Raw genomic sequence first — 24,518 nt, forward strand, 5'->3', positions numbered from 1 at the left:
AATTGACTTGACTTTCCAAAAATGATTTCACTTTATAAAGATGACTTCATTTTTGATAAACTACCTGTTTAAAAAAATGTCTTCACATTCCAAAATTAACTTAAATTACTTCATTTCTCAACAAAAAAAACTCTTCACTATCCTAAAATTACTTCATTTTTGAAAAATGACCTGAATTTCCCAAACATGTCTTCATGTTCCAAAAAAAGTAAAAAAAAAAAAAAAAGATTTAAAAATTGAACTAATTTCCTCAAAATGTTTTCAATTTGCAATTAGAATTACCGTCCATGCCTGTCCAAAATGTCATCACTTCATAATTTTATCCTGTTAGACATCTGTGTGAAATTGTCATATTTAGCAGATGAATTCTTGAGTTATGGCCAAAAATGTGTTTTGTGAGGTCACGGTGACCTTTGACCTTTGACCACCATAATTCTTATCAGTTCATCCTTGAGTCCAAGTGGATATTTGTGCCAAATTTGAAGAAATTCACTCAAGGCATTCCTGAGATATCGTGTTCACAATGGGACGGAAGTGAGGTTTGACCTTGACTACATTGACCTTGACCTTTGACCACCAAACTCTAATCAGTTCATCCAATGGGAAAGGAGTCTATCACGTCAAAGAACTTTGAGCTGCATCTCCTGCATGAATATGAATAATATTATTATTATTATTATTATTATCCTTGAGTGCATGTGGACGTTTGTGCCAAATTTGAAAAAAAATGTCCTCAAGGTGCTCCTGAGATATTGCGTTAGAGTTTTGTTAGAGCAGCCTACAGCAGGTCGCTGCCTATATGTCAGTTACTAAAGAGTCCTCTCTGCCAGTTAGTCCTGAAGCTCTGCCCTCCCAACACCAGGGCTTCAGGACAGACACCAAACAATCTGGCCCAACCAAATCATCTCAAAACAAAAAGAAAATGATATCAAATATTGGAACGAAACCACCAAATCACAAAGTAAATGAGAGTTCTATTTGACCCTAAACAGAGAGTACACGGTGGCAGAATACCTGACCACCGTGACTGATAGTAAACTTAGAAAAACGTTGACAATGTCCAGACTGAGTGGACACAGCATGGTCATAGAAACAGGCCATCACAGGCAGAACAGACTACCCAGGGAGGCCAGGCTGTGTTCACATTGTTATACAAGAGAGGTGGAGACACAATCTCACTTCTTACTGTGCTGTGAGAAATAGAAGGACGTGAGAGGATGTTTTCTTTGAAAAAATAAATAACATACAGTATAACCTGAGTTCATCCATCTCCCCGATCCTCAGAAAATACCATACTTATGTGGGGAGAAAAATCAATGTGCAATATTAGCTGCAAAATATGTTGACTGTTGCCATAAGAGGTGCTACACGATTTGAACATGTTTCTGATTGACTACATCTGTAAAAGAATGTATACTTAAAATGTATTTGGTATATTATGATTGTGATTATTTTGTGATTATTTCTTGTGAAATGTAATTATTCATTAATATGTAATTTAGCTTTGGCAATAATGTAACCTGAACATCCATGCCAATAAAGCTTATTTGAATATTTGAATACATTGTTCCATTCCCCTCTCCTCCACGTCCACTCCAGCAGTATAGAGGGCAGTATGGAGCTGGAACCATGGTAACCACCATGGTAACGCTCAGCTGACCAATCACAATCGAGCAGGAAGTCCTCACATTGAGCAGACAGGAGACCGTTCATTGTGTATACATCTATGCAGGAGACAGCGATGAGTCAACGGGGAGGATAACATCTCATTCCTTTCACTGTCAACAGGTAAAAGTTCACTTCGGCTCACGTTCAACTTGTCAGCGAGCGTCAGAAGACGAGCTACTAGGATTCATAATCAGCAGCTTCTGTTGTCTGAACTAATGCTGGTGTTCCTCTACACCAGACTCCAGGCGAAAATCTGTCAATTTAACACGGCTCCATGTTGTTAGAGCGAGGTGCGCATCATAAACTGTGCATATTAATACAAATAAGATATTACATTAAGCAGCAACAAATTAGCAATGGTTGTATCAGTCAAATTGAAATGTCATTAATTATGAACTTATTTTATTACATGTGTTAGTCTACAACCTACTATATTATTATTATTATTATTATTATTATTATTATTATTATTATTACTAAGGTTAGTGTATTTAAATGAATCTTTGAATAGCACTGACACACGTGCACGACTCGCTTTTTAACCTTTGACGTGGAGGAAACTCATCACCTTTGGACCTGATAGACAACCTGTAGAGCCAGTATTATGATAATACATGATTAGTATTATTACATTATTATAATACAGTGTTATTAGAGCCAGTAATATGATAATACATGATTAGTATTATTACATTATTATAATACAGTGTTATTAGAGCCAGTGATATGATAATACATGATTAGTATTATTACATTATTATAATATATTGTTATTACAGCCAGTGATATGATAATACATGATTAGTATTATTACATTATTATAATACAGTGTTATTAGAGCCAGTGATATGATAATACATGATTAGTATTATTACATTATTATAATACAGTGTTATTAGAGCCAGTATTATGATAATACATGATTAGTATTATTACATTATTATAATACAGTGTTATTAGAGCCAGTAATATGATAATACATGATTAGTATTATTACATTATTATAATACAGTGTTATTAGAGCCAGTAATATGATAATACATGATTAGTATTATTACATTATTATAATACAGTGTTATTAGAGCCAGTGATATGATAATACATGATTAGTATTATTACATTATTATAATATATTGTTATTACAGCCAGTGATATGATAATACATGATTAGTATTATTACATTATTATAATACAGTGTTATTAGAGCCAGTGATATGATAATACATGATTAGTATTATTACATTATTATAATACAGTGTTATTAGAGCCTGTAATATGATAATACATGATTAGTATTATTACATTATTATAATACAGTGTAGACCTGTATGCATGAAACTGTTATTTACTATGAGAGTGAAAGGGCCTCAAAGGGCCTAAATGTGACTTATTTTTGTCCCCTCTGTCCTCTAATGTAATGAGATGGATAACATGGAGACACCCCTGAGGGACGAACCCCAGACGGACTGGGTCTACTGCTGTGGAGCCGTCACAGAGGTCCTCAAGTTTGGCTCCTGTCAGTTACAGTCTGGACACAACAAGGTGCTTCTTCTCATCATCCCAGGTGAGCTGGACTAAGATTCTGGATTCATTTCACCATTTAACCCTCCAATGTTTAATATCTATATATCTATTTATCTATCTATAGATAGATAAATAGATATATATATACCATATATATATTTTTACATATATATATATATATATCGTATATAGTTGTATATTTTGTGATGTTTTATTTGTCTAATGTTTTATTGCACTAGTTGTATATACTGTATGTTCTATGTTCTAATATCTTGTAAGGCCTTGCCTTCTGTCACTTCCTCTTGACCAGGTCATCATTGTAAATGAGAATTGGTTCTCAGTTGACTTATCTGGTTAAATAAAGGTAAAATAAATAAATAAAAACAAAATTATCAAACACTCTCTCCCGAAATAAACATCAAATGTACAAATATAAAAACGATCCATGTACATATTTTCATTAGTATTCCAAATATACTGAAAACAAATGTCGGCCACTTACAAATGATCAGCTGGATCAGTTCCTTCTTGATGAGCCATCTCTTCATCTGCTCCTGATTCTCCTTCATCTTCACTCTCCATGGAATAAGTGCAGGGCTTCTTCTCTGCTCTATCCACGGCTTGATGCCAGTTTTGAAAAGCTTTTTTTCTCTTTTCCTTCTCTCTTCCTGTTCCTTTGCAAGTCAAGCAGACAAATAGTGTGTAAAAACTGAATAACAACTACAGTATATGTGTCCTATTCAAATGATAATCTAGACATTATCTAGTACCATATTCTACTCGTTAGAGTCGACCTGCATCAAAATCTTGATTTATGTCTTTAATTAATTTAGTTAATGCTGTGCTTGCATGGTTCCACAAACTAACTAATGTATAGAAACATTGGGGCTAGGTAGTATTACTACAGTACAGGAGAACATACATGGTGGGTACATACACAAGGCACAGAGGGTGGTACAGTAGGAGTCAGGTCTAGTCATCAGTGGGCTGGAACTGCAGCTCACACTCTTTTCTTTGTAGGCAGAGATATTTCAAAAGGTCGTCCCCAGTCACACATCAACAGTGTTCTCTGTCATACTGTAAAATAGGTAGAACTGATATAGCACCATGAGTAGTGAAGTACAAGTGATGTAACCGTCTCCATTTAACTGCAGTTAATGTTGAATTTCACAGTTTGTAACATTTTACTGTGATGTCATATTGAAGTTTACAGCATGGTGATTTTATTTTCAGTATCCTGAAAGTTTGAACATGAGAGGAGCATGATTGGTTTAAATGATCCAGACGTTGGAAGCGCTCATCTTCTGCTGTCTTCCATACAGGTAACCCAGGTGTAGTGGGCTTCTACAGAACCTTCATGCAAACACTTCACAGTATGTTTGGATACCGCCACCCAGTGTGGGCTGTGAGCCACGCTGGCCACTGTGCACCACCAGACTCCATGGACATGGTCGAAGGTACAGATTCATCTCAGGGTTCCCATGTTAATCTAATACATTAATAGAGAGGGCATGAATAACTACGCTACCACACCTAACCTTAGAAAGTTGTTATTAATGTGTAATCCAGGTGAGTTGAACATGGTGTTAAGATTCTGCCTTCAGACAGAGACAAGTGTGGATGTTTAACTTTGTCTCTGCAGACGCATCCTCAGCAGAAGAGCGGGACGTGTTTGGTCTGAACGGGCAGATTGAACACAAGCTGGCCTTCCTCAGGAGACATGTCCCCAGAGAAACCAGTCTGGTGCTGGTGGGACACTCCATCGGTTGCTACATTATTCTGGACATGATGAAGAGAGATCCTGAACTCAAGGTCAGTAGTGATACCCAGTGTGGTCGTCATGTTAAAAGGAAGCAGATTGAATAACACAGAAAGTCCCTTTTTATATTCAGAGGGGTTTCCATAATTTACAAGTTGTTATCTCTGTGAATCTTTGACCTCTGTTATGTCATGTTAATGCTTTGTAACCTCGTTGTTTTTTTGCTACAGGTCATTAAGGCCATCATGCTGTTCCCCACCATCGAGCGCATGGCTCAGACTCCTCAGGGGAAGGTCATGACCCCTGTGTTGTGTCACATGCGCTACGTGGCCTACCTGCCTCTCTTCCTGCTCTCTCTGCTGCCTGAGGGACTCAAAGCCAGCCTGATCAAACTGGTGTTAGGTGGCATCCGCTCTCTGGACCACACCGTAGTCCAGCCCACTGTAGGTCTACTCAGTGGAGACTGTGCAGGTTGGTTAAACTTTGCTCTTTACTCCTGTGATGCTTCTTTTTATACCCCCGTGACAACGTAGTCGCTCTGCGTGTCCGTCCTTCCGTCTGTCCTTCGATCCTTCTGTCCGTCCTTTTCCTTTCCGGAGCAGAACTCAGAAACTATTTAACTTAGGAACTTCAAATTTGGTATGGTGGTTGACAGTGTGGTCTGGTTGTGTCTTTTGGGGGTCAGAAGTCCAGGGTGCCCATTAGTTAATTAGTTAATGCCCCATTAATTCCCTTAGTTCCAAAAGGGCAAAACCTTTGGCCCTACTTTAGATCAGTGTATTTTCGGTTCTTTTGTGCCTAAATGACTAACGGGGACAACGATTTTATGGAATTGGTCCAGTATTGAGGGAGAGCGCTGTAAGCAGTTAGCAGCGTCAATGTGACGATACGTCCACTAACAGTTCTTATCGTTGCCACCAACAGGCTCAGATTGTTATTAGAAGTGTCTGAGAACATGATGGAAGAAGGAGCCTACAGAGAAATAAAACCTCTTCTTTACCTTCCGCTTGATCCGCTCTGTTTGTTATTGTGTCCAAGTGTCGTTGTGAAATCTGAATGTCTGTACACTCTGGCTCAAATAAATACAGGCGGCCATCAAATTCAAAGAACTCATCCACATTGTGAATGAAATCATCTAAATATTCAGCTATGACATTGAAAATCTTTTAGATAACACTGAGCTACACTTTCTGTACTCCAACACAATAAACTCTCAAGTTTCCACCGTTGATTTGTTCCACTATTCCACCGTTGCCTTGTGGCAACACGTCACCTCGTCAGATTTCACAACGAGGCTTCTCATTGAGCGAGACTCTTTCCATAATATCAGACACTTATAATAACAATCAGAGCCTGTCATGGCAAAAAGCAGCACTGTTAGTGGACATAGATGACGGTACCAGCTTGCCCCAATAGGATTCCATTGGAGCCTGTGAGCAGCTGCCGTCTGCAGCGCTCCCCATCAATACTGGACTAGTTTCAGAAATTATTGTCCCCATTAGTCCGTTAGACACAAACACATGGGAAGATCGGGTCCAGGTAGAACAATACCAAAGTAACCCTTTAAGATGTTATTTGGTCAGAAGAATGTAGGGCTAAAAAAATGCTTAAAGGAAGCCGTCAGTTTTACTATTTGATTCCCGACACACAAACAGGAATCTTCTTTTTTTATGTACTCTGTGAGTTGTGAAACTACAAGCCTGTGTGTCATTTACTATTTCTAGGATGTCTGATGTAAAGCAGTGACTACAGTGTGATCTGTTTCTCTTTGTAGCCAATGCCATGTACATGGGGGGTCAGGAGATGAAGAAAGTTCTGGAAAGAGACAACGTAACCATCGAGAAACATCTTGAAAAGGTAAGAAAAGGCCTGGACCTATAATCACATGGTGATATACATAATCACTGTACTTAATAGCTACTTAGAAACACATGAGACAAAATTCTCTGTGTAGCTGTTATTGTGTATTAAACATAGAAGTCAACACCAGCAGTAAACTATCTGTGTGTTCCCATTTCAGCTTCTGTTTTATTACGGAGCGACGGACCACTGGTGCCCTGTGGAGTATTATCACGACATCAAGCGGGACTTCCCTCACGGAGACTTCAGACTGTGTGAGAACGGGTTCCGCCACGCCTTCGTCCTGGATACAGGAAGACAAGTTGCCAAAATGGTGTTTGAATGGATCAGTGGAGGTTTGAGGACATGACTTCACTCTGACATGAGAACTGATGATGACACTGCATCCGGGCCTTGGAGGACTTTTTATCAGCACACGTCATGGAACGGAGTGCTGAAGAAATATCAAATATGAATTTAAATATATTTTATTGATAGAATGGCGTACTGTGGTTCCTAATGTTGCTTTTTATCTTCCATGCCTTTTATTTTTCATTGATTGACTTGTGTTAATTGTACTTTGCTGTGATGGAAAGTGATGGGGAAAGTGCTGAACCGTTTAACCACAGGGCTCCAAGCACACTGAAAACACAAAGCATCAGACAGGACTGATAACAGAGCAAGTGAAGCTTATCTACTGTATGGTTCACAAACCAAGACTGAAAGAAATAGTTTTATTTATATACATACTAATATATTCATTCCAAACTGGTTCTAGTTATAGTATAGTAGTATAGTACTAGTATATAGTGATTTGATGATGCACTGTAGTAACTTGGATTTGAAACACAAACAGACTTTGTAAGAACTAATCTGCTGAACAAGTGATGACAAGATAAGAGCTAAAAGACCTGGAGCAAGTCATTATTCAACTTTAATGTTTCCACTCAGAAAGAACTTAAAAGCATGATAGAAAAGTGATTATACTATACTGAGGTAATACTACCACCTGTACCTTTAACATGATCAATCTGGTTCTGTAGTGAAAACATGATCTGTATGTTTTGATGTATATATAACGATTATTTAAGGGGAGACACTACTGGTCAATTCTGAGATTTTGGGCTATTTTGCTTCTATGACATGTCTTATTTCAGACTAGTGGAAAGAAAACATCCAAAGTACACATTAAGGTGTTTATTTTACTACACTTTGTGTCTGTAGATTTCTCCTAAATTCACCCAAAGTTAACATTAGATAATGTCTCATTGACATATTTCAACAAAGCATTTCAGAAAGGTTGTAATACACATATAATTGTCTTATTGTCAGTAATCAACTGGGAAAGTTTCATGGTGATATCTGCTGGTTAAACTTTTTGAAATGTAGTGTCAAAACATAGTGAATTTTACAATCCATATTTTTAAAGGCTTTTTTCTCTCAGATTCTGAGCCAGAAATCTCCACTTCAGTGACATCCACCAAACTTTCCAGTTTCATTCCTCTCTATATTCTGAAGGTTTTTACAGAGGGTTTGTTCAGATATCATTCAGAGCCTGATATACTGTATATATAAATAATTTTATCCCTGAAAACATGGAGAAAATGGATCTTTTTTTGTCTGTTGACAGTATTTTCTGATTTATGGAGTAATACAAAGTGATTTTTCCCTCAGTAAAAACCTTTGACTATGTTTTGTCATCAAAATGAAATGTTTGCAGATTAGCACTAATCTGATAAAATAATGCCTCATTTGCATATTTAAACATACATTTTCAGGAAGCTTGTTATGCAATGAAATGTCCAAACATGTACATTTGAGAAAAAAATGATCAAATATAGGACAGTATTAATACTAGTACAAGTGCTATAGTAGCAGAAAGAGATACCAGTCTGCAGCTAAAATGAAAAGACCAACCCCAAATTGATGCCAAAGGGACAAATAGTACAAAACCATATTGACCAACACCAACACAAGGTGTTCTTATTTACAGATGGTTGAAAAGATCCGAAGACTGGACGTACAGGTTCTGCTATATTCAGCCCTCATTGTGAGGTAGCAGTGAAAAAGGGAATATCTGACCACCTCTCCGTATACACAGCTGAATTAACTGGAATACTGTTAGCATTACAATGGGTTGAAGAAAATAATCAAGCCTTCTGACAGGAGGCAGCACTTTCAAGCATTTAGTCTGGAAAATCATCATGCAGGCAGGACATCTTGTATGAGGTTTTCAATGTGCTACTCAGACTGCCTCGTAGGGGATTGAATATCTCCTTCCTATAAATTCCTGATCACGTAAGGGTGGAAGGACATGAGAAGGCAGATATATTGGCCAGACGATCATTAAAACGGCTAATTGACATACAAATATCGTTAAAGGGACTGTTTGTAAGAATGAGAAATTGGTTGTAACAGCGACACCTGTGGCCATAAGTCAACGAAAGTTAGTGTCCTGTTGCTCGCGCTCGCCCGTGTGCACACGCTAAATGAATGTGAGCGAACATCCGTCAAAACAGTGAGGCGACACATGTCAGCTAAAACCACAACATCCCTCTATATTTTATCTGCTTGGCAGTAATGTTAGCTGACCAGACGAAGGTCTCTCCATGAATCAATGCTGATCCAAGTGTTGGCTTTTCCTGCCTCAGCCTCCCGACCGCGGTCGGAGGGAACAGGGGAGACACCAGCACCCAGTCGGACACGATAACGTTTCTCGTTGCGGAGCCCCGTCATTTCACAAGACACAGGAAACCTCTGTTGGTCTGGAGGAGCTGCAGCATTTATTTCTGCACAAACGTCCACTGTACATTCACTAGATGTTCTCAGAGCTAAACTAACTCTTCTGCAGTGTGTAGTGTGCGCGCACGAATGTGAGAGGTGGAGCGAGCTGAGTGAGTAACGCGCGCGGTGTATGAGTAAAGGCAGGCAGAGGAGCAGAGTACAGCAGAGACCAAAGCTACGGTCTCTCCCGCGTACTCCGACAGCCGCCAACACTGTTTTGCAAGACGGGCTTCACTAGATACAACTTTACGGTTTTGGTGCTTCCGTGTAGTTTGTATTGGAGTCTGAGTCTGAACAGCGTAGCCACACGCTAGCGCACATGGGACACTGACCCGGATTGATTTATACGTGTAAGAAGTTATAAACAGTCCCTTTAAGTAAAGCAGAGGTTGAAACTATCATTAAGGACTACATGCACAAAACCTGGCTAGAATATTGTGATTTAAGTGACACAGGGACACATCTGTACAGTATTCAGAAACATGATGTAGGAGCTCAAGGGAAGAGATGGTCATTACCCATCTGAGAATAGGACATACAGGATTAAACCAAACAAGCACCCAACTGGACGATACATACACTGTAATAAACTGGAAACTGTCAAGCATGTTCTTATAGAGTGCAGCAAGTATGACAAAGAAAGAAGGGAATTCATATCAGGACTAAATGATGGAAATATTACATTGGGAATCTGCTAGCAAAAGAACACAATCTTCTATTAATGACATGGGCAACAGGAATAATGGAGAGAATTTAATGTCCCTGCTAAACTCCTGCTCCACACTCCAGTCCACTAGGTGGCGGTAATGCTCCTTTAAGCTGGTCTGCAAACCGCCAATAAACACCAAAGAAGAAGAAGAATGACGTCATGGCCAAGATGGCGGTCTCCTTGGTGGAGAGTGGAGAAGATGCATTTAGAAAGATATTTAAGTTTTACAAGAGAAGAAACCCTCCGCCGGATTACAGCGAGGTCGTTGACTTCTCCAGAGGTGGACCGAGTGACAAGGTGAGGAGGAGCCGGACCAGAACCACTCTAACCCGGGTCAGCCCGGGTTAATGTCAGAGAGGGTTCGAGTTACAGCCAGACACTGATCTGTGTTGATTCATGTGAGAGTAGAGAGGACTGAAGGGAGGACACTACAGGGGAACAGTGTTATCCATACACTAGTCTAGTCATTCTGAGATGTTGGGCTATTTAATGATACTCAGAGAGTAATAACAACAACTCTCTGGAAGGCACAATTGGATAGGAAAGACAACTTAAATAATAAAATAACAAATCAAAGAGGGTAGAAAATAATTCAAGGAACAAAAAAAGAAATGCATAAATAAATAAATAAATAAATAATAATAAGACTGCACTCTTCCATAGTAGCTCTATGGGTCATCATCATATATGTTCAGTTCTTCATAAGCTCTGAGGAGACACTTTACATGTTGTCCTTTCATTAGTCTTAAAGCACTGAGATGATTGTCCACAGGTCCTGTTTAGAGTCAGATATACCTCGTTCAGATTCATTTACATTTGTTTGTAAATCTATGTGGACATGTGCGTGTATCTGGCATTAGATTCTATCCTTTTATTATTTTATGTCTGCCTTGTAAAATACTTAATGAGCACTCGTTGTGATGAGTGCTATATAGATAACCTTCATTATTATAAAAAGGTCTTATTAAGATATAAGCTTTGGGACTGCCCGTAATAGTGTGTAGATGAATGTAGCAGTGTGACAGCTTGGTGGATATCTGTAAATGCACATTCCTCAACCTGTCACTTTAATAGGAGAAAGGAGCCAGGGAAGGATGCACTTAATTCATAAGGAGTTAGGAAAAGACAACAGCAAATTTAAGATAATGCCACTGAACTTAGGTTACCCATGTATGTGTAATGTACACATGTTAGATTGAAATAGCAGTGGAAAAATACACTAGATACACCTTCTAATGTTGTATAATGTTGTATTGAGTTGCATTAGATTTCACAGGGTCTCTAACAGCCTCCACCTTTGACTGGGAGGGAAAGCTGTGTCTGGGCTTAGTATTTACATATAGCTAATGATTGTTCCTTTGTGTGTGTGTGTGTGTGTGTGTGTTGTGTGTTTGATAGATAGTTCCAGCTGTACTGGACCCTTGTGCAGTGAGTGATGTGGAGGCTGCCAGCGTTGGATTACAGCCCGTCAGAGACTGGAGAGCCTGCGGCCTGCAGGGCTACCCAGGTAAACGCAGGACACATGGAGAGACAGACAGACTAGTTAATTACCAAAAACCAAGAGTTCAACACTCTTAGACCAAAACTAAATGCAGTATTTTCTTGGAGAGAAAGGTGGCATGGAGTGAAATAGAGATGTATGTTGATGAATGAAAGGAAAATGCAACATCAGCAGGATCCTTCAGAACCACTTCAGTGCTGCTGCTCAGAGATTGTCCAAGTGTGTGGAACTCTATTCCCACATGTGGAGTTCTGATGATGTTGGTGGAGAGCACCCATAGGTGTTTGGTTGGGTTGAGATCTGGTGAATGTGAAGGCCGTAGCATATGACATCATTTTCCATATTCATCATTCGGTAAGCCCTCAAGCTCTGTGTGGAAGCATCTGCAGTTCATCTCTCCCTTTATTTATTCAGGTTTTTCCTTTAATTTGTCACCCGACTCAATGTCCGAGCATCTTCTGTCATTATGGTATACTGCTGTACATCAGTATTTTTAACGTGTATAATAATGGGTGTAATCTTAATCACGATTTCTCACCTTGTGCTGTTCTGTTTGTGTGTTGCTCAGGGTTCATCTTCATCTCTAACCCGTTCCTGCTGGGCTCCCAGCCCTTCTGGGTCAGACAGTGTCTAAAGAACTACCCTCAGAAGCCCAATGTCTGCAACCTGGACATGCACATGTCTCCCTCTGACACCCAGGACATCTGGGGCAAGAGTGTTCATGGCCTCAGGTGAGACAATTCTGACAGGATCTGTCTAATCCCAAACCTGGGCCAGTTAACTGTCGTTGTGTCACGCCTTGAAGAAGTGAAGGTAGAAAGTACTCGCCTAACTCAGGCCTACATTTCTAGACTATCAGTTTCCCTCTGCTTCTCGTTTATGTGCAGAGCTAGTTTCAGTTCTTCACAGATCTACTGCACACACAGAGATAACATTGATATTGATCTTCTTCTGTAAGAAATGAAACAAGCATATTTCCTAAAATGTTGTTTGTTCCTTTAAAATGTTGCTCTGTCTGAAATGCAACATTTTCCTAGAACACCTTGGTCCAGCTCTAGTTCCTACAGCTGTTTCATTATTCAACCTGCTGACAATGTTATAGGAGAGCATTACTAAATCGGTGGTGGAGTACTCTTTTTACCACATCCAGTTTAAAAGTGTAAAAGCAAATCCAATTTTATTGTCACACATTGTGCACGGCACAGCACACAGTGAAATTTAGATAACCCATCCTAATATATTAGGAGCAGAAGGCAGCTACTATACAGCGCCCAGGGAGCAGTTTTAGGGGGTCGGTGCCTTGCTCAAGGGCAAACTAGCACCTCTACAGCTACCAGTCCACACTCCCTACTTTTAACCGGTGACCCCCCGGTTCCCCAAGTCCCTACGGACTGAGCTACTGTACTGGTGGTGCTTCCCAGCAGCCTGCCTCTGTTAAGTGTGCCGTGTTTGATTCGTCCACAGCTGTCCTCCCTCTGGACAGAGACAACCAAAGACTCTCCTTGACAGGCTGCGCTGGGTCACTCTGGGATATCATTACAACTGGGACACCAAGGTAAGCAGAGGGTCCTGTTGCTAGAGTTCAATTGATGTAGAGTTGTAAATGCAGAAATGAATACCAATATTCTGATCATAAATATACAGTTTATCAGTATATTATTTACATTGCCGCTTATCACAAAATTCTAGTTCATTCACATCTCAAATATTTGTAGTATTTTTTTATGAGGATGTGAAGTCTGACGTCACACCCCTACTGAGTTGCAGAAATAACAAATAATTAAAGGCCACTGGAAGCTCCAGTGATCCATGAGATGTAGCACACAGTCAGTGCTCTATGCACATTCACATCAAAACATTCCCTCTAACATCACAAATCATCTTGCAATATCAGTCAAAAATGATCGCAATTCGATATTTTTCCAAAAATCGTTCAGCTCTGATTTATAAATGTTTATGCTTTATGTAGTTCAACATTACAGTTCAACGGTTTCCTCTGTTGCTCCATTCACAGACTTACTCTGCCGACCGTTACACTCCTTTCCCAGCTGATGTCCACTTGCTGTCCTCGCATATAACCGCTGCCTGCGGGTTCCCGGGGTTCAACGCAGAGGCTGGAATCCTCAACTTCTACAAATCAGATTCATCTCTGGGAATCCATGTGGATGAATCAGAACTAGATCACAGCCGACCGCTGCTGTCATTCAGGTGAGGCGGGGAGAACGCTGCTGAGAGGAAGCAATTCTTCCACACAATGTCAATAGTTATTTAGTTTTGTTTTGTTTTATTGTTCCAGCAATCCAGGATGTTGTAATATGGGAAGGAAGAAGTCTTCATTACCTGGTTAACTACAGAAACTATAAGTATGCCAACCCCCCTCACTGTACATCTTGTTGTCTTTCCTGATAGTTTTGGGCAGTCAGCCATCTTCCTCCTGGGAGGCCTCCACAGACAGGACCCCCCCACCGCTATGTACATGCACAGCGGAGACGTGATGGTGATGTCGGGACAGAGCCGCCTCCTTTACCACGCCGTCCCACGCATCCTTTCAGCACCTCGGGGACACGGAGCTTTAGAGACAGACGGCTGCTGCCGCCCGGCCTCGTCCCTGCAGGACAGCACCGTGGTGGAGCTGGTGTCGGAGGAGGACTGGGCCGTGTGCTCCAGGTACATCCAGAGCTCCAGAGTGAATGTGACTGTCAGACAGGTGCTGGGGCCCGGGCAGAGCTTCCCACAAACACCTTCTTCTCACCAAAGGACTGCTGCAGACCAGACAGTGGGGTACCACGACAAAGCAGCAGACGGAGAGAGAGCGAAGAGGAAGAGGAGTGGTAGCTGTGACTCTGATGATACTGTAGAGACATGACACAAGACCACCTGCCGGAACACTCACTTAACAAACTGTCTGTTTACGTCCTCACATGCAGCCAGTGAAATGATGACTGATGAGTCAGTCAAATGTTTAACTGCTGAGGGTCAGACTGAAGGAAAACAGAGGCACGAGATGGCCGTGGTCAATCAGAGCAACAACAGGAAGATACAAAGACACTTCGCCTATCTATTGATTACAAAGACTATATGTTATATGATACAGTTATTACATTTGGAATTATTGGACTATTTATGAAAACGGATACTTTTGCACTGACATTAAAGCTGAGTGTCTAAATCCAAAGTGTGCTGCTGTCATTGGGAAAGCTGTGAAAATGTCTAAATCTAAGAAATGTAAAAGTTGTAAAGTTGAGGAGATTAATATTGTTTTCTGTAGAGGAATGTCTGAGTTCATACATGATCACTTTGATGTATTATCGCTGCTAAAATCAGATGTGAGTTAGTAAAGCTTTATTTATACATGACCTTTTTAAAACACACGGTTACAAAGTGCTTCACACGCACGGAACATATAGATGAATTCAAGGTACGCTCGGTAGTGTTGATCAAAAACATTTCTGTTATATTTATTGACATTTTCATTACATTACATCCTGACAGACATACCTGTCTACCAAGTTACCTGTCTATCAACCTACCTGATCAAATCAAAGAGCTGATTGGCTCTTAGTTTGGACAGAAAACACCACGTGTGGGGCGGCTGTGGCTCAGAGGGTAGAGCAGGTTGTCCACCAATCGGAAGGTCGGTGTATCAATCCCCGGCTGCTCCGGATCACATGTCAATGTGTCCTTGAGCAAGACACTTAACCCCAAATTGCTCCCCCAGGCTGAGCCATTGGTGTGTGAATGAGTATTTAGGCACCTTAGCAGCCTCTGCCATGTGTGTGGGTGAATGCTGTCATGTAGTGTAAAGCGCTTTGAGTGGTCGGAAGACTCGAAAGGAGCCATACAAGTCCATTTACCAAGTTCATTTGTAGATGGTCACAATTTTCTATGTAAGTGTAATATTTAACACTAGATTGTAGGATATTAGTCTCATGTTGTGCAATGAAGGTTTCATCTGTTAACAAACATACATGTTGTGTGGTTGATAATATTAATAATGGAGGTTATTTATAAGCACTTATCACAACAAGTGCTGATTACAGAGTGCTTTACAAGGCAGACATAAAATAATGAAGGATAGAATCTAATGCCAGATACACATACATTTCCACATGGATTTACAAACAAATATAAATATATCTAACAGGATGTAACTATTCCTGTGACTTCCTATAAACTCTTTTTTTTTATATATATATATATATATATATATATATATTTTTTTTTTTTTTTTTTTTCAATTATTTTTTATTTCAAAATTTCAAAATTTCAAAATGTAAACAGTTTGAAGGCAGCTGTCAGCTGGTCAGCGCCCCCTGCTGCTGCTGCCTCCTGATTGGCGCAGCTCATCTTCACCCAGCCTTGCGTCACCCGTCGCATTCATTTTACGTCATAGGTCAGAGACCAAGGACGAAACATGGCGGCGCAGACCAAGAAAGTGTTCGAGGTGTTCGTGTCTAAGATACCATGGACTCTAGCCGGCAGTAAGTCTATTAAACAGTTCACATCAGCGCTCCTATCTAGTGGACACTCGCTTTCTTTAGTCCACGGCTCCGTGCTGTCTGTAGCTGTCACTGTTAGATAACAGACTCTTCTCCATGCTGTCTGTCTGACTGTTCTGTTACACTACATTGACCAGGTGTAGGCCGACCTCATCATAAACTGTTACCTCAGTATTCATCAGCATTAATAACACTGTAGTACTCGTGATTAGTTGAGTCAGTAAGTTGTTTCTGTTTGTCTTTCAGAGGAGATGAGGGAGTACTTTGGACAGTTTGGAGCAGTGAAGAAGTGTCTTCTTCCATTTGTAAGTTGTCTCTGCATCAGAATGCCTGAATGAGTCATTCTACTGTTTATCTGCTATTGATTGGTGCTGTCTATATCCCTTCTTACTATAATACCCCATTGATCCATTGTTCATGCTGTACATGGATATTATCTGTATGCACTTTGCTACTGTTTGCAGTGGTTGGATGCTTTTTGTTGTTCTTATATTTATTGTGTGAAGTGACAATGAAGATGAATGTAATCTAAGTGTCTTACTTTTGGTTGCTGATGACACGTTTTCTGTTCGTACGTGTTCAGTGTGTTTCCTTCTAGGGAGCCATTAGTTTCCTTTTTTTTAAGTATGGTATATAAACTCAACATACAGAGACTTAAAACTTGTTGGTTTATCCATCCCAGAGATCAACAAGATTTATTCTTGCATGAGTTTCTTGTGTTGGTGTGTTGAACTGTCTGCTGTGTGTTGCACCAGGATAAAGAAACTGGCTTCCACCGAGGCTTCTGCTGGGTGGGATTCTTCTCAGAGGAAGGACTGAACAATGCACTTCAGAAAGACCCACACATGCTGGAGGGAGCAAAGGTAAGGATCAAATGATGATCTTGTGGATAATGGAGTCTTCATAAACACAACACAACAGAAGCTTAGTTTTGCCAGAGAGATGGGGCTGCCACATAAGCCGCTTTACACCAAAACTTCCTGGGACTTTTTAGTCCCTAGAACTGCTTTTAAGGAACTAAAAGGTTCCTTCACCTCACTGTTGTCTACGTTACCACCGCGGTCTAAAGACCTGTGAAGATTAAGCAAATTAGTCCGCTGATGTACAAAAAAGCAACATGACATGTGACGAGGGCTGCTGGTTGTCACAGCGGTAAACAAACTGCAGCCTGTAGTTCAGTGTGTTTGCTTGTTTCATCTTAAAACACACTGGAAAAAAAGTTCACTGCGACGACGATATTCACTGCTGCATGTTGGAAATAATGAATGAAATTAAACTAAGAGTGTCTGTCTCCACAGTAAATCATCTGTTGAGTGTTTGATGGTTATTTATTTGTGCTTTCGGAAGTAACCGTCGTGAAACGATCAGAAAATACCTTTTCTTTCTCATTCACAGCACCGTCGCGCTGCGCTCTCTGTCTTGTACCGATCACCCTGTTGCTCATGCGATCTCTCTCTCTCTCTCTCTCTCTCTCTCTCTCTCTCTCTCTCTCTCTCTCTCTTTTTGTCTTTTTTTTTAATGAGTCAGAAGCTGACAGCAGAGCCTAACTTCACTTTTAGTGTTATCAAACAAAGAGAAATGCTCTCTCCTCATTCTGAAATGGTCCTAAACGAGTACTTTCTTGTTTATGAATGAAGCAGTAGGCTACACGAGTTGAAGCTGTTGAAGCAGCGCTGTGTGTGTGTGTGTGTGTGTGTGTTTCACCAATTAGCGATGGTCAAACCTGCAAACCCCTCCCCGAAAGATCCAGTACTCTCAGAAAGTAGTCTAGACCCTGGTCCCTGCAGTCAAAACGCAAAGAGTTCTTCAAAAGGTTCCCTAGTTCTGGGGGAAAGATCCTGCAGTTGAAACGTAGATATAGTCTGCTCTCCAAGCAGTTAGGGCTTCTGTGCCTTGCTCAAGGGCCAACACGTTCTCATCCCAACTCGTCACATACTGACGCTTTGTCAGACCCCTCAGCGTCACTTTTCTCTCACAGTAAACATGTTCTTAATGTGTGTTTAAGTTCAGGCAACTAAACCACTATAATTAGGTTTAGAAAAAAAATTACATGGTTGGACTTCAAATCACTACGTTTTGTAGAGTGAAAATGTGACTGGACGTTGTGAAGACGGGACACGACCGATCAGCTGATTGTAATGTGAAAGTGAAATTTAACACACGGGACATGAAGAGAGGTCTCCTGGATGAAAGCCTTGTGTTTGTTGGACCCATCCACCTCCCCTCCCCCCGCCTGGTGTGTCTCTTTCACTCTTTAAACCATGTCACCACAGCACCACCTGCTGAGCGTTTACTGTTACCACAGATGAATTTACATTGTAGATAATGGACAGCCTGGTGCATCGCATACCACCGCTAAAGGGCGCCTTGTGTGGCGTTATCGAACGCCAACGGCCGTGACAAAGCGTCGGTATTTGACGCCTTGGAAATGAGAACGGGCTGCAAGGACACCGCGGCAGGGCCCAGGCTGTGAGCTGGCATCTCTCCAGCTACCAATCCCCCACGCCGTCATAATAAAAGATCAGGCTTCTCACAATGATCACCAGTAAAAATGTAGTACATGTTAACATATCAGCTGATTGAAGCATATGAATGTTTTTAGAAATCCTACTAAACATAAAGACAGAAGCTGAAATGTGTGGTGTCCTTATTGATTCCCTGTTGTTTGTTTTCAGCTCCAGGTTCAGAGGAACAGACGGCCATTTGCAGGGCAGAGGTCAAACAAAGAGAGTGAAGACGACTGAAGCTCTGTGATGCTTCTGTGTGGATGAGACGGACAAACGTGCGCTATTGTTTTTCTCCAGCCCCGATTCGCAAAGACTGCCTCAGCTCTCTTGATATCTGCAATTGTGTTGGGTCATGAGGACGATTTAGAGCAGTATAGCAGGGTCGGTGTATGGATTTCCTTTTGTTACACATTCAGTGAATCTGGGCCTGAGTTGTTTTAATGCATTGCCCAGTAGTAATGTATTTATACTGTAACCCTCCTGTCACACACCATCAACAGGTGAATGCTAATTTATAAGGTTTATGAAACATAATTCACTAATTTCCAGTGTATGGTAATAAAAACAGTGTTCAAATCCATCGTCTCCAACTTGTAATGTAGTATTTTATTTTGTGGTTTTACTAGTTTTACTCGAGTAAAGGATCACAGTACTTCCTTCATCACTGCCGATGGACATCCGAGTGTCGGTTGTCCGGCCCTCTCTGAGCTCCGGAGGTGGAGGGAACGTGATGGTGAGACAGAGCTGATGAGATATTGAGCTGAATTTGATTAGAGATTTGAGTTGGCTGATATATTTTAGATTTGAAAGGTGCTTATGGAATAGTTATTGCTCATTAGCACAAATAACACTGCTGGTTTCAATGTTTATGATAAAGTGGATCTGAAAGTATGAAGTGAAGTTAAATGTGTGAGAAACATCATTATACGTATAATGATGTTTCTCACATTTAATTTCCACAGTCTGGCTTCAAATCACCACCTCGACACATGCATCGCCATTTTCCCGTCTCCATAATGTGCGTACGCATGAGTCAGAGTGTCCCTAAATGTGCGCACGTTCTCCCGTAAAGTTTGTTTTTATAGATCACAACCGTTGCGTGGGAAGTGGCGTAAGCACATTTCAGGCCCCGTTTTGAGCGTACCCAACGCTTATAAATGAGACCGACGGCTTCCAGCCGCCTTCAAAGAGTTTAAAGGAAGACACAGGAATAGTTACATCCTGTTAGAGCCCAAAAGTTATTATGAATATTCTGTTAAGAGAATACTTCCATAACCCAGTTAAGAGAAATTATGTCTTCAAGGAATTTGAAGCTGAAGAGGTTAAGATAATACGGAGAACATGTATTTCATTCCCTCTCCCTCCTATAAGGTGAAATCCTGGATGAGATTTACCCAACGAACGAGTTCTTAAGACTGAGGTTTAACTTTGATGTGAATAACTGTGTTTTGTGAAAGTGAAATTGAAAGATTGGAACATGTGTTTTATTTCATTGTGAATCAGTGAAGTTTATTCTGGAATGACATGCAGAGCTGGCTATGATCGAAGGGGATTGAGCTGTCAGCATTGACAGAAACAAATTTGGTATCTTTGCTGTGAATCGGAATTTAGATTTTGTTATTAATATTTTACTATTATTAAGTCAATTTTTTATACATAAATGCAGATACCTCAAAACTAAACCCTGTCTGACTAGTATGAAGAATGAGAATGAAGAAAATCATTGTCGATTATGACTGACAAAAAAAGCTGTTAAATGATTCTCTTTATTTGATATATACAAATTAATTTGAGATGAGCCCTGCTTCTTTTATCTAATGTGATATATATTTTATATATATATATATATATATATATATATATTATATATATTTTATATATATATTATATATATATAATATATATATATATATATTATATATATATATAAAGAGCACCAATGACCAACAATAGAATATGAGAAATAATGAGAAATAAATTAAAACATTTCAAGGTTCAAGGTTTTTTATTTGTCATTTGTCAATACCAGCAAAGCAGTCATTAATGAAGATCTGTGGTCTCAGGTTCCTTCAACAACGCTCATAAAATACATATATATAAAAAGGGGAAATCACACAAGTAAAAGTAAAAGCAAAATGATAATCTAAGGCATAAAATAAATATAAATATGAGTAAATATAAAATGGTGATGTAAAGGTCAATTTGTAAATTGGTTATTTAGTTAAAGACAGTATTATATATATATATTAGTTTTTATTACTTGTTTATTACTTGTACAAGTAGTTTTTATTACTTGTTCCTTGACCAGTTTTACTTTATTTTTTATTCACATTGAATGTTATCGTTGATATATGTTGTTGGCCATGCTCGACCTAAAGTTGTTGTTTTTCTGTTTTCTGTTATGATAACTTACAGTGCCTTGTTGTGTGTTTATTTTTAATAACGAATAAAAAACAATAATAAAAAAATCCTGTTAGGGCCCATCTGTAGGCTACTTGCAATTTGCAGACCCATTATGATTTATTTATATCTGTTTGTAAATAATTGCTTATAAATAACCTCCATCATTATTATTATTATTATTATTAATAACCACACATCATGTGTGTTTGGTAACAGATTGCACAACTAACGAGCCATACCTCTGACCATAGGAATGTATACTGTATGTTATATGACCAGGGAGCACCATATGTGTCGCCTGTAAAAACGTCATCGTGGTGGACCTAGGTGTAGTTCTTGTGTTACCCTTCCAGTACCGCAGAGAGAGCCGGTACCGGAGGTTCTCTCTCTCTCTAAAGAGCACAGTACCGTGCGAGCTCGGTAGCGAATGTGACTGTTGCAGCCTCGTCCCTTATAGTAGACTACGTTACCCAGAATCCTTCGCTCTTACGTCGGAAAGACTCTGCGGTGAAAACCAAAAGAGAGGAAGTGAAGACAAGTCGCGTGGTTCTCTGTGTACATCCATGGCTACTCCGGTAAGCTGCTTGTTTCACATTCAGTGTTCTGCATGTGACCGTCTGACTGACCGACTAACGTTCAACTTCAACACGGAGCCGGTGTTGCGGTTTATCAGGCGACCGGTTGACAGGCGACCTTGTGGTTGTCGTAGTTCCGCCAGCTGTTGAAAGCAGGAAGAGAACACGTTATATAGCTGTCCTCGTGAATGCCTCTTTTAATATTTCATAACAGTGTCTTTAAACACAGTGGGTTCATCTTTGGAGCCTGTTTGAGTAAATATGTGTGTCACGTAGAGGAACTCTTAAGCCTTTTAAAAGATAAAAATAAAATAAAAAAATAAAATAAACTTTTAACACTATATAAACTACCATTGTGGGAAAATAAATGAAGGAAGGGGATCTTATCATAAGATAAGATAAGATCAGATATTCCTTTATTAGTCCCGCAGTGGGGAAATTTGCAGTGTACGGGAATAGCAAAGGGAATAGCAGACAGTGGAAAATGATATTGCACAGTGAGAATGAATGAATGAAATTCCACCTGAAAATATCAGGTTATTGTCAGTTTTTTGGTGTGTAAGTGGTCTACTGGGAGCAGTGCTGGTTGTGGTCTACAGGGAGCAGTGCTGGTTGTGGTCTACTGGGAGCAGTGCTGGATGTGGTCTACTGGGAGCAGTGCTGGTTGTGGTCTACAGGGAGCAGTGCTGGTTGTGGTCTACTGGGAGCAGTGCTGGTTGTGGTCTACAGGGAGCAGTGCTGGTTGTGGTCTACTGGGAGCAGTGCTGGTTGTGGTCTACAGGGAGCAGTGCTGGTTGTGGTCTACTGGGAGCAGTGCTGGTTGTGGTCTACAGGGAGCAGTGCTGGTTGTGGTCTACTGGGAGCAGTGCTGGTTGTGGTCTACTGGGAGCAGTGCTGGATGTGGTCTACTGGGAGCAGTGCTGGTTGTGGTCTACTGGGAGCAGTGCTGGTTGTGGTCTACTGGGAGCAGTGCTGGATGTGGAGTCTGACAGCTGCAGGAAGGAAGGACCTGCGATAGCCCTCCTTCACACACTTTGGGTGGAGCAGCCTGTCAGTGAAGGAGCTCTCCAGAGCTGAGATGGTGTCCTGCATGGGGTGGGAGTCATTCTCCATCATGGATGACAGCTCAGCCATCATCCTCCTCTCTCCCACCACCTCCACTGTGTTGAAGGGGCATCCCAGGACAGAGCTGGCCTTCCTGATTACTCTGTCTAGATTTATAATGGATGTAGCATAATACACACACACACAGCATACAGTAAGCAGTCGCTCTAAAGACAGAAGGCAGTCAGATCAACTGGTGACCACACTGTCTGTGTACTTCACACCATTTATTTGACTGGTTTCCAACACGTTTAAAAGGTCAGTAGGCTATAGTGCTGCAAATCAATGAAGCACGTGTTTATGTTGTTATCACCTGGAAATAATGAAGTTTGAAGATCATGCATCCAGAAAAAACAAAAAATGTGTTCAATTCTTTTTGGGCAAGTGAGTTGTTAGATTTGCCCAACATTGCATTTTCAACACAGTCTAAGCTCAGCTTTACCAACTGAAGCTCGTACTGAATGCTGGAAAAAACAAACTTATGGTCTTTTCTAACTCTAGGAAGATGGAGTTGATTCAGTATTGTTACTACTCAAGGTCAACAAATTGAGGCAGTCTCTCCACATACAAATACTTTCTCTTATTTGTTCAATTTGTGGGTTGGTATTGTTGATCTTTCACCAGACCACAGTCTTACTCCCCTCACAGGGGATATTTTGTCAACCATGATTTCTTTATTGTGTATAAACATACAGTTGCTGTGCTAGGTCTGTGTGAACGGTGATAACCAAAGATGAACCCATGACTGTGCTCTGAAACAAACTGGTCTAACATTTCTATCCTTTCTCATTTGCTTTCACATGTAACCTCTTCACATAACCTCTGTCACTCTGTGAACTGGTCTGTGAGGACATATTTCCTCATGTTCATTCTTCTTCCCATAGTTCCTCTGATGGCTGGTCGACTCCTCAAAGTCTCCTCTTTGGCCACAGCAGTGTTTGCCTCCTCTGGGTTTTACCTCTACAACAGACAGCTGAACCTCAATGACCTGAGTGTCGTCCGCTTTGGACGAACCGCAGCCACAGTGAGTTCCCGCACACCTCTGCCCTCCGAGTCTTTATTTCATAATTGTGGACAGTTTTGATGTTTAATGGTTGACATGTTGTCAGTTTTTGCGACCAGGGGCCGTTATCGCCCAGCTCTCTTTTGGTCTTAAAGGTCCCATATTGTAAAAAGTGAGATTTTCATGTCTTTTATATTATAAAGCAGGTTTAACTGATATATAAATACTGTGAAAGTATTAAAACGCTCAATATATGGAGAAATACACACAGCCCGTATTCAGAAACTGTGTGTTTGAAACAAGCCGTCAGGATTTCTGTCCATTTGTGATGTCACAAAACTACAATATTTAGACAATTTCACAGTTTTAAGTGTAAACATTCTTAATGTGTCCCAGTTTATTTCCTGTTGCAGTGTATGTGAATGAGATCAGCTGACAGGAAGTAAACATGGACCCAAGCTGTTGCCTAGCAACGCAATTCCGCTGCAATTCTGCTGCCATTCCATTGAAATGCACTAAAACGGAGCGTTTCAGACAGAGGGTAAATACAGGTATATTCAGATAGACAGTATGAGGAAAATAATGTGTTGTTTGAACATTAAAGCATGTAAACATGTTCTAGTAGAAACACAAAATACAAGTA

The 24,518-nt window shown here is 40.4% G+C and overlaps 4 protein-coding genes across 5 annotated transcripts in view; all 4 read left to right on the forward strand.

The window, feature by feature from the left end:
* Positions 1 to 1,630: 1,630 nt before the first annotated feature.
* Positions 1,631 to 8,526, forward strand: ldah (lipid droplet associated hydrolase). 2 transcript variants are annotated; one of them, XM_037746665.1, is made up of 7 exons: positions 1,631 to 1,788; positions 3,091 to 3,232; positions 4,515 to 4,649; positions 4,835 to 5,004; positions 5,182 to 5,422; positions 6,726 to 6,808; positions 6,972 to 8,526. In XM_037746665.1, the coding sequence occupies exons 2-7, from the start codon at positions 3,091 to 3,093 to the stop codon at positions 7,158 to 7,160; spliced, it is 960 nt and encodes a 319-aa protein (XP_037602593.1). In that variant the 5' UTR covers positions 1,631 to 1,788; the 3' UTR covers positions 7,161 to 8,526. The 2 variants fall into 2 exon arrangements, with proteins under 2 accessions (XP_037602593.1, XP_037602592.1); XM_037746664.1 differs by having other exon boundaries at positions 1,683 to 1,788; positions 3,084 to 3,232; positions 6,972 to 7,195.
* Positions 8,527 to 10,396: 1,870 nt separating this feature from the next.
* Positions 10,397 to 14,959, forward strand: alkbh1 (alkB homolog 1, histone H2A dioxygenase). Its single transcript, XM_037747485.1, has 6 exons — positions 10,397 to 10,580; positions 11,682 to 11,790; positions 12,353 to 12,515; positions 13,249 to 13,339; positions 13,799 to 13,992; positions 14,194 to 14,959. Exons 1-6 carry the CDS (start codon positions 10,443 to 10,445, stop codon positions 14,648 to 14,650), a joined length of 1,152 nt encoding a protein of 383 aa, XP_037603413.1. The 5' UTR covers positions 10,397 to 10,442; the 3' UTR covers positions 14,651 to 14,959.
* A 1,151-nt stretch (positions 14,960 to 16,110) lies between these two features.
* Positions 16,111 to 19,375, forward strand: LOC119504089 (SRA stem-loop interacting RNA binding protein). The gene is made up of 4 exons (XM_037796129.1): positions 16,111 to 16,265; positions 16,530 to 16,588; positions 17,039 to 17,146; positions 18,959 to 19,375. Exons 1-4 carry the CDS (start codon positions 16,199 to 16,201, stop codon positions 19,025 to 19,027), a joined length of 303 nt encoding a protein of 100 aa, XP_037652057.1. The 5' UTR covers positions 16,111 to 16,198; the 3' UTR covers positions 19,028 to 19,375.
* Positions 19,376 to 21,518: 2,143 nt separating this feature from the next.
* The window catches only part of adck1 (aarF domain containing kinase 1), a 78,295-nt gene continuing 75,295 nt past the window's right edge, over positions 21,519 to 24,518 (forward strand). Inside the window, exons 1-2 of the mRNA XM_037747113.1 lie at positions 21,519 to 21,768; positions 23,757 to 23,896. Coding sequence (XP_037603041.1) covers positions 23,765 to 23,896 — 132 coding nt within the window. The 5' untranslated portion in view covers positions 21,519 to 21,768; positions 23,757 to 23,764. The remainder of the gene's footprint in view (positions 21,769 to 23,756; positions 23,897 to 24,518) is intronic.

Source organism: Sebastes umbrosus, chromosome 16, assembly GCF_015220745.1.
Source record: "Sebastes umbrosus isolate fSebUmb1 chromosome 16, fSebUmb1.pri, whole genome shotgun sequence".
Taxonomy (NCBI): Eukaryota; Metazoa; Chordata; class Actinopteri; order Perciformes; family Sebastidae; genus Sebastes; species Sebastes umbrosus.

Coding starts and splice junctions, on each gene's coding strand:
- ldah (XM_037746665.1), top strand. CDS start 3,091: ATGGATAACATGGAGACACCCCTGAGGGACGAACCCCAGACGGACTGG. Junction 4,650..4,834: donor CTCCATGGACATGGTCGAAG/GTACAGATTCAT, acceptor TTGTCTCTGCAG/ACGCATCCTCAGCAGAAGAG. Junction 5,423..6,725: donor ACTCAGTGGAGACTGTGCAG/GTTGGTTAAACT, acceptor TTCTCTTTGTAG/CCAATGCCATGTACATGGGG.
- alkbh1 (XM_037747485.1), top strand. CDS start 10,443: ATGGCCAAGATGGCGGTCTCCTTGGTGGAGAGTGGAGAAGATGCATTT. Junction 11,791..12,352: donor CGGCCTGCAGGGCTACCCAG/GTAAACGCAGGA, acceptor TGTGTTGCTCAG/GGTTCATCTTCATCTCTAAC. Junction 13,340..13,798: donor ATTACAACTGGGACACCAAG/GTAAGCAGAGGG, acceptor CTCCATTCACAG/ACTTACTCTGCCGACCGTTA.
- LOC119504089 (XM_037796129.1), top strand. CDS start 16,199: ATGGCGGCGCAGACCAAGAAAGTGTTCGAGGTGTTCGTGTCTAAGATA. Junction 16,589..17,038: donor AGAAGTGTCTTCTTCCATTT/GTAAGTTGTCTC, acceptor GTGTTGCACCAG/GATAAAGAAACTGGCTTCCA. Junction 17,147..18,958: donor ACATGCTGGAGGGAGCAAAG/GTAAGGATCAAA, acceptor GTTTGTTTTCAG/CTCCAGGTTCAGAGGAACAG.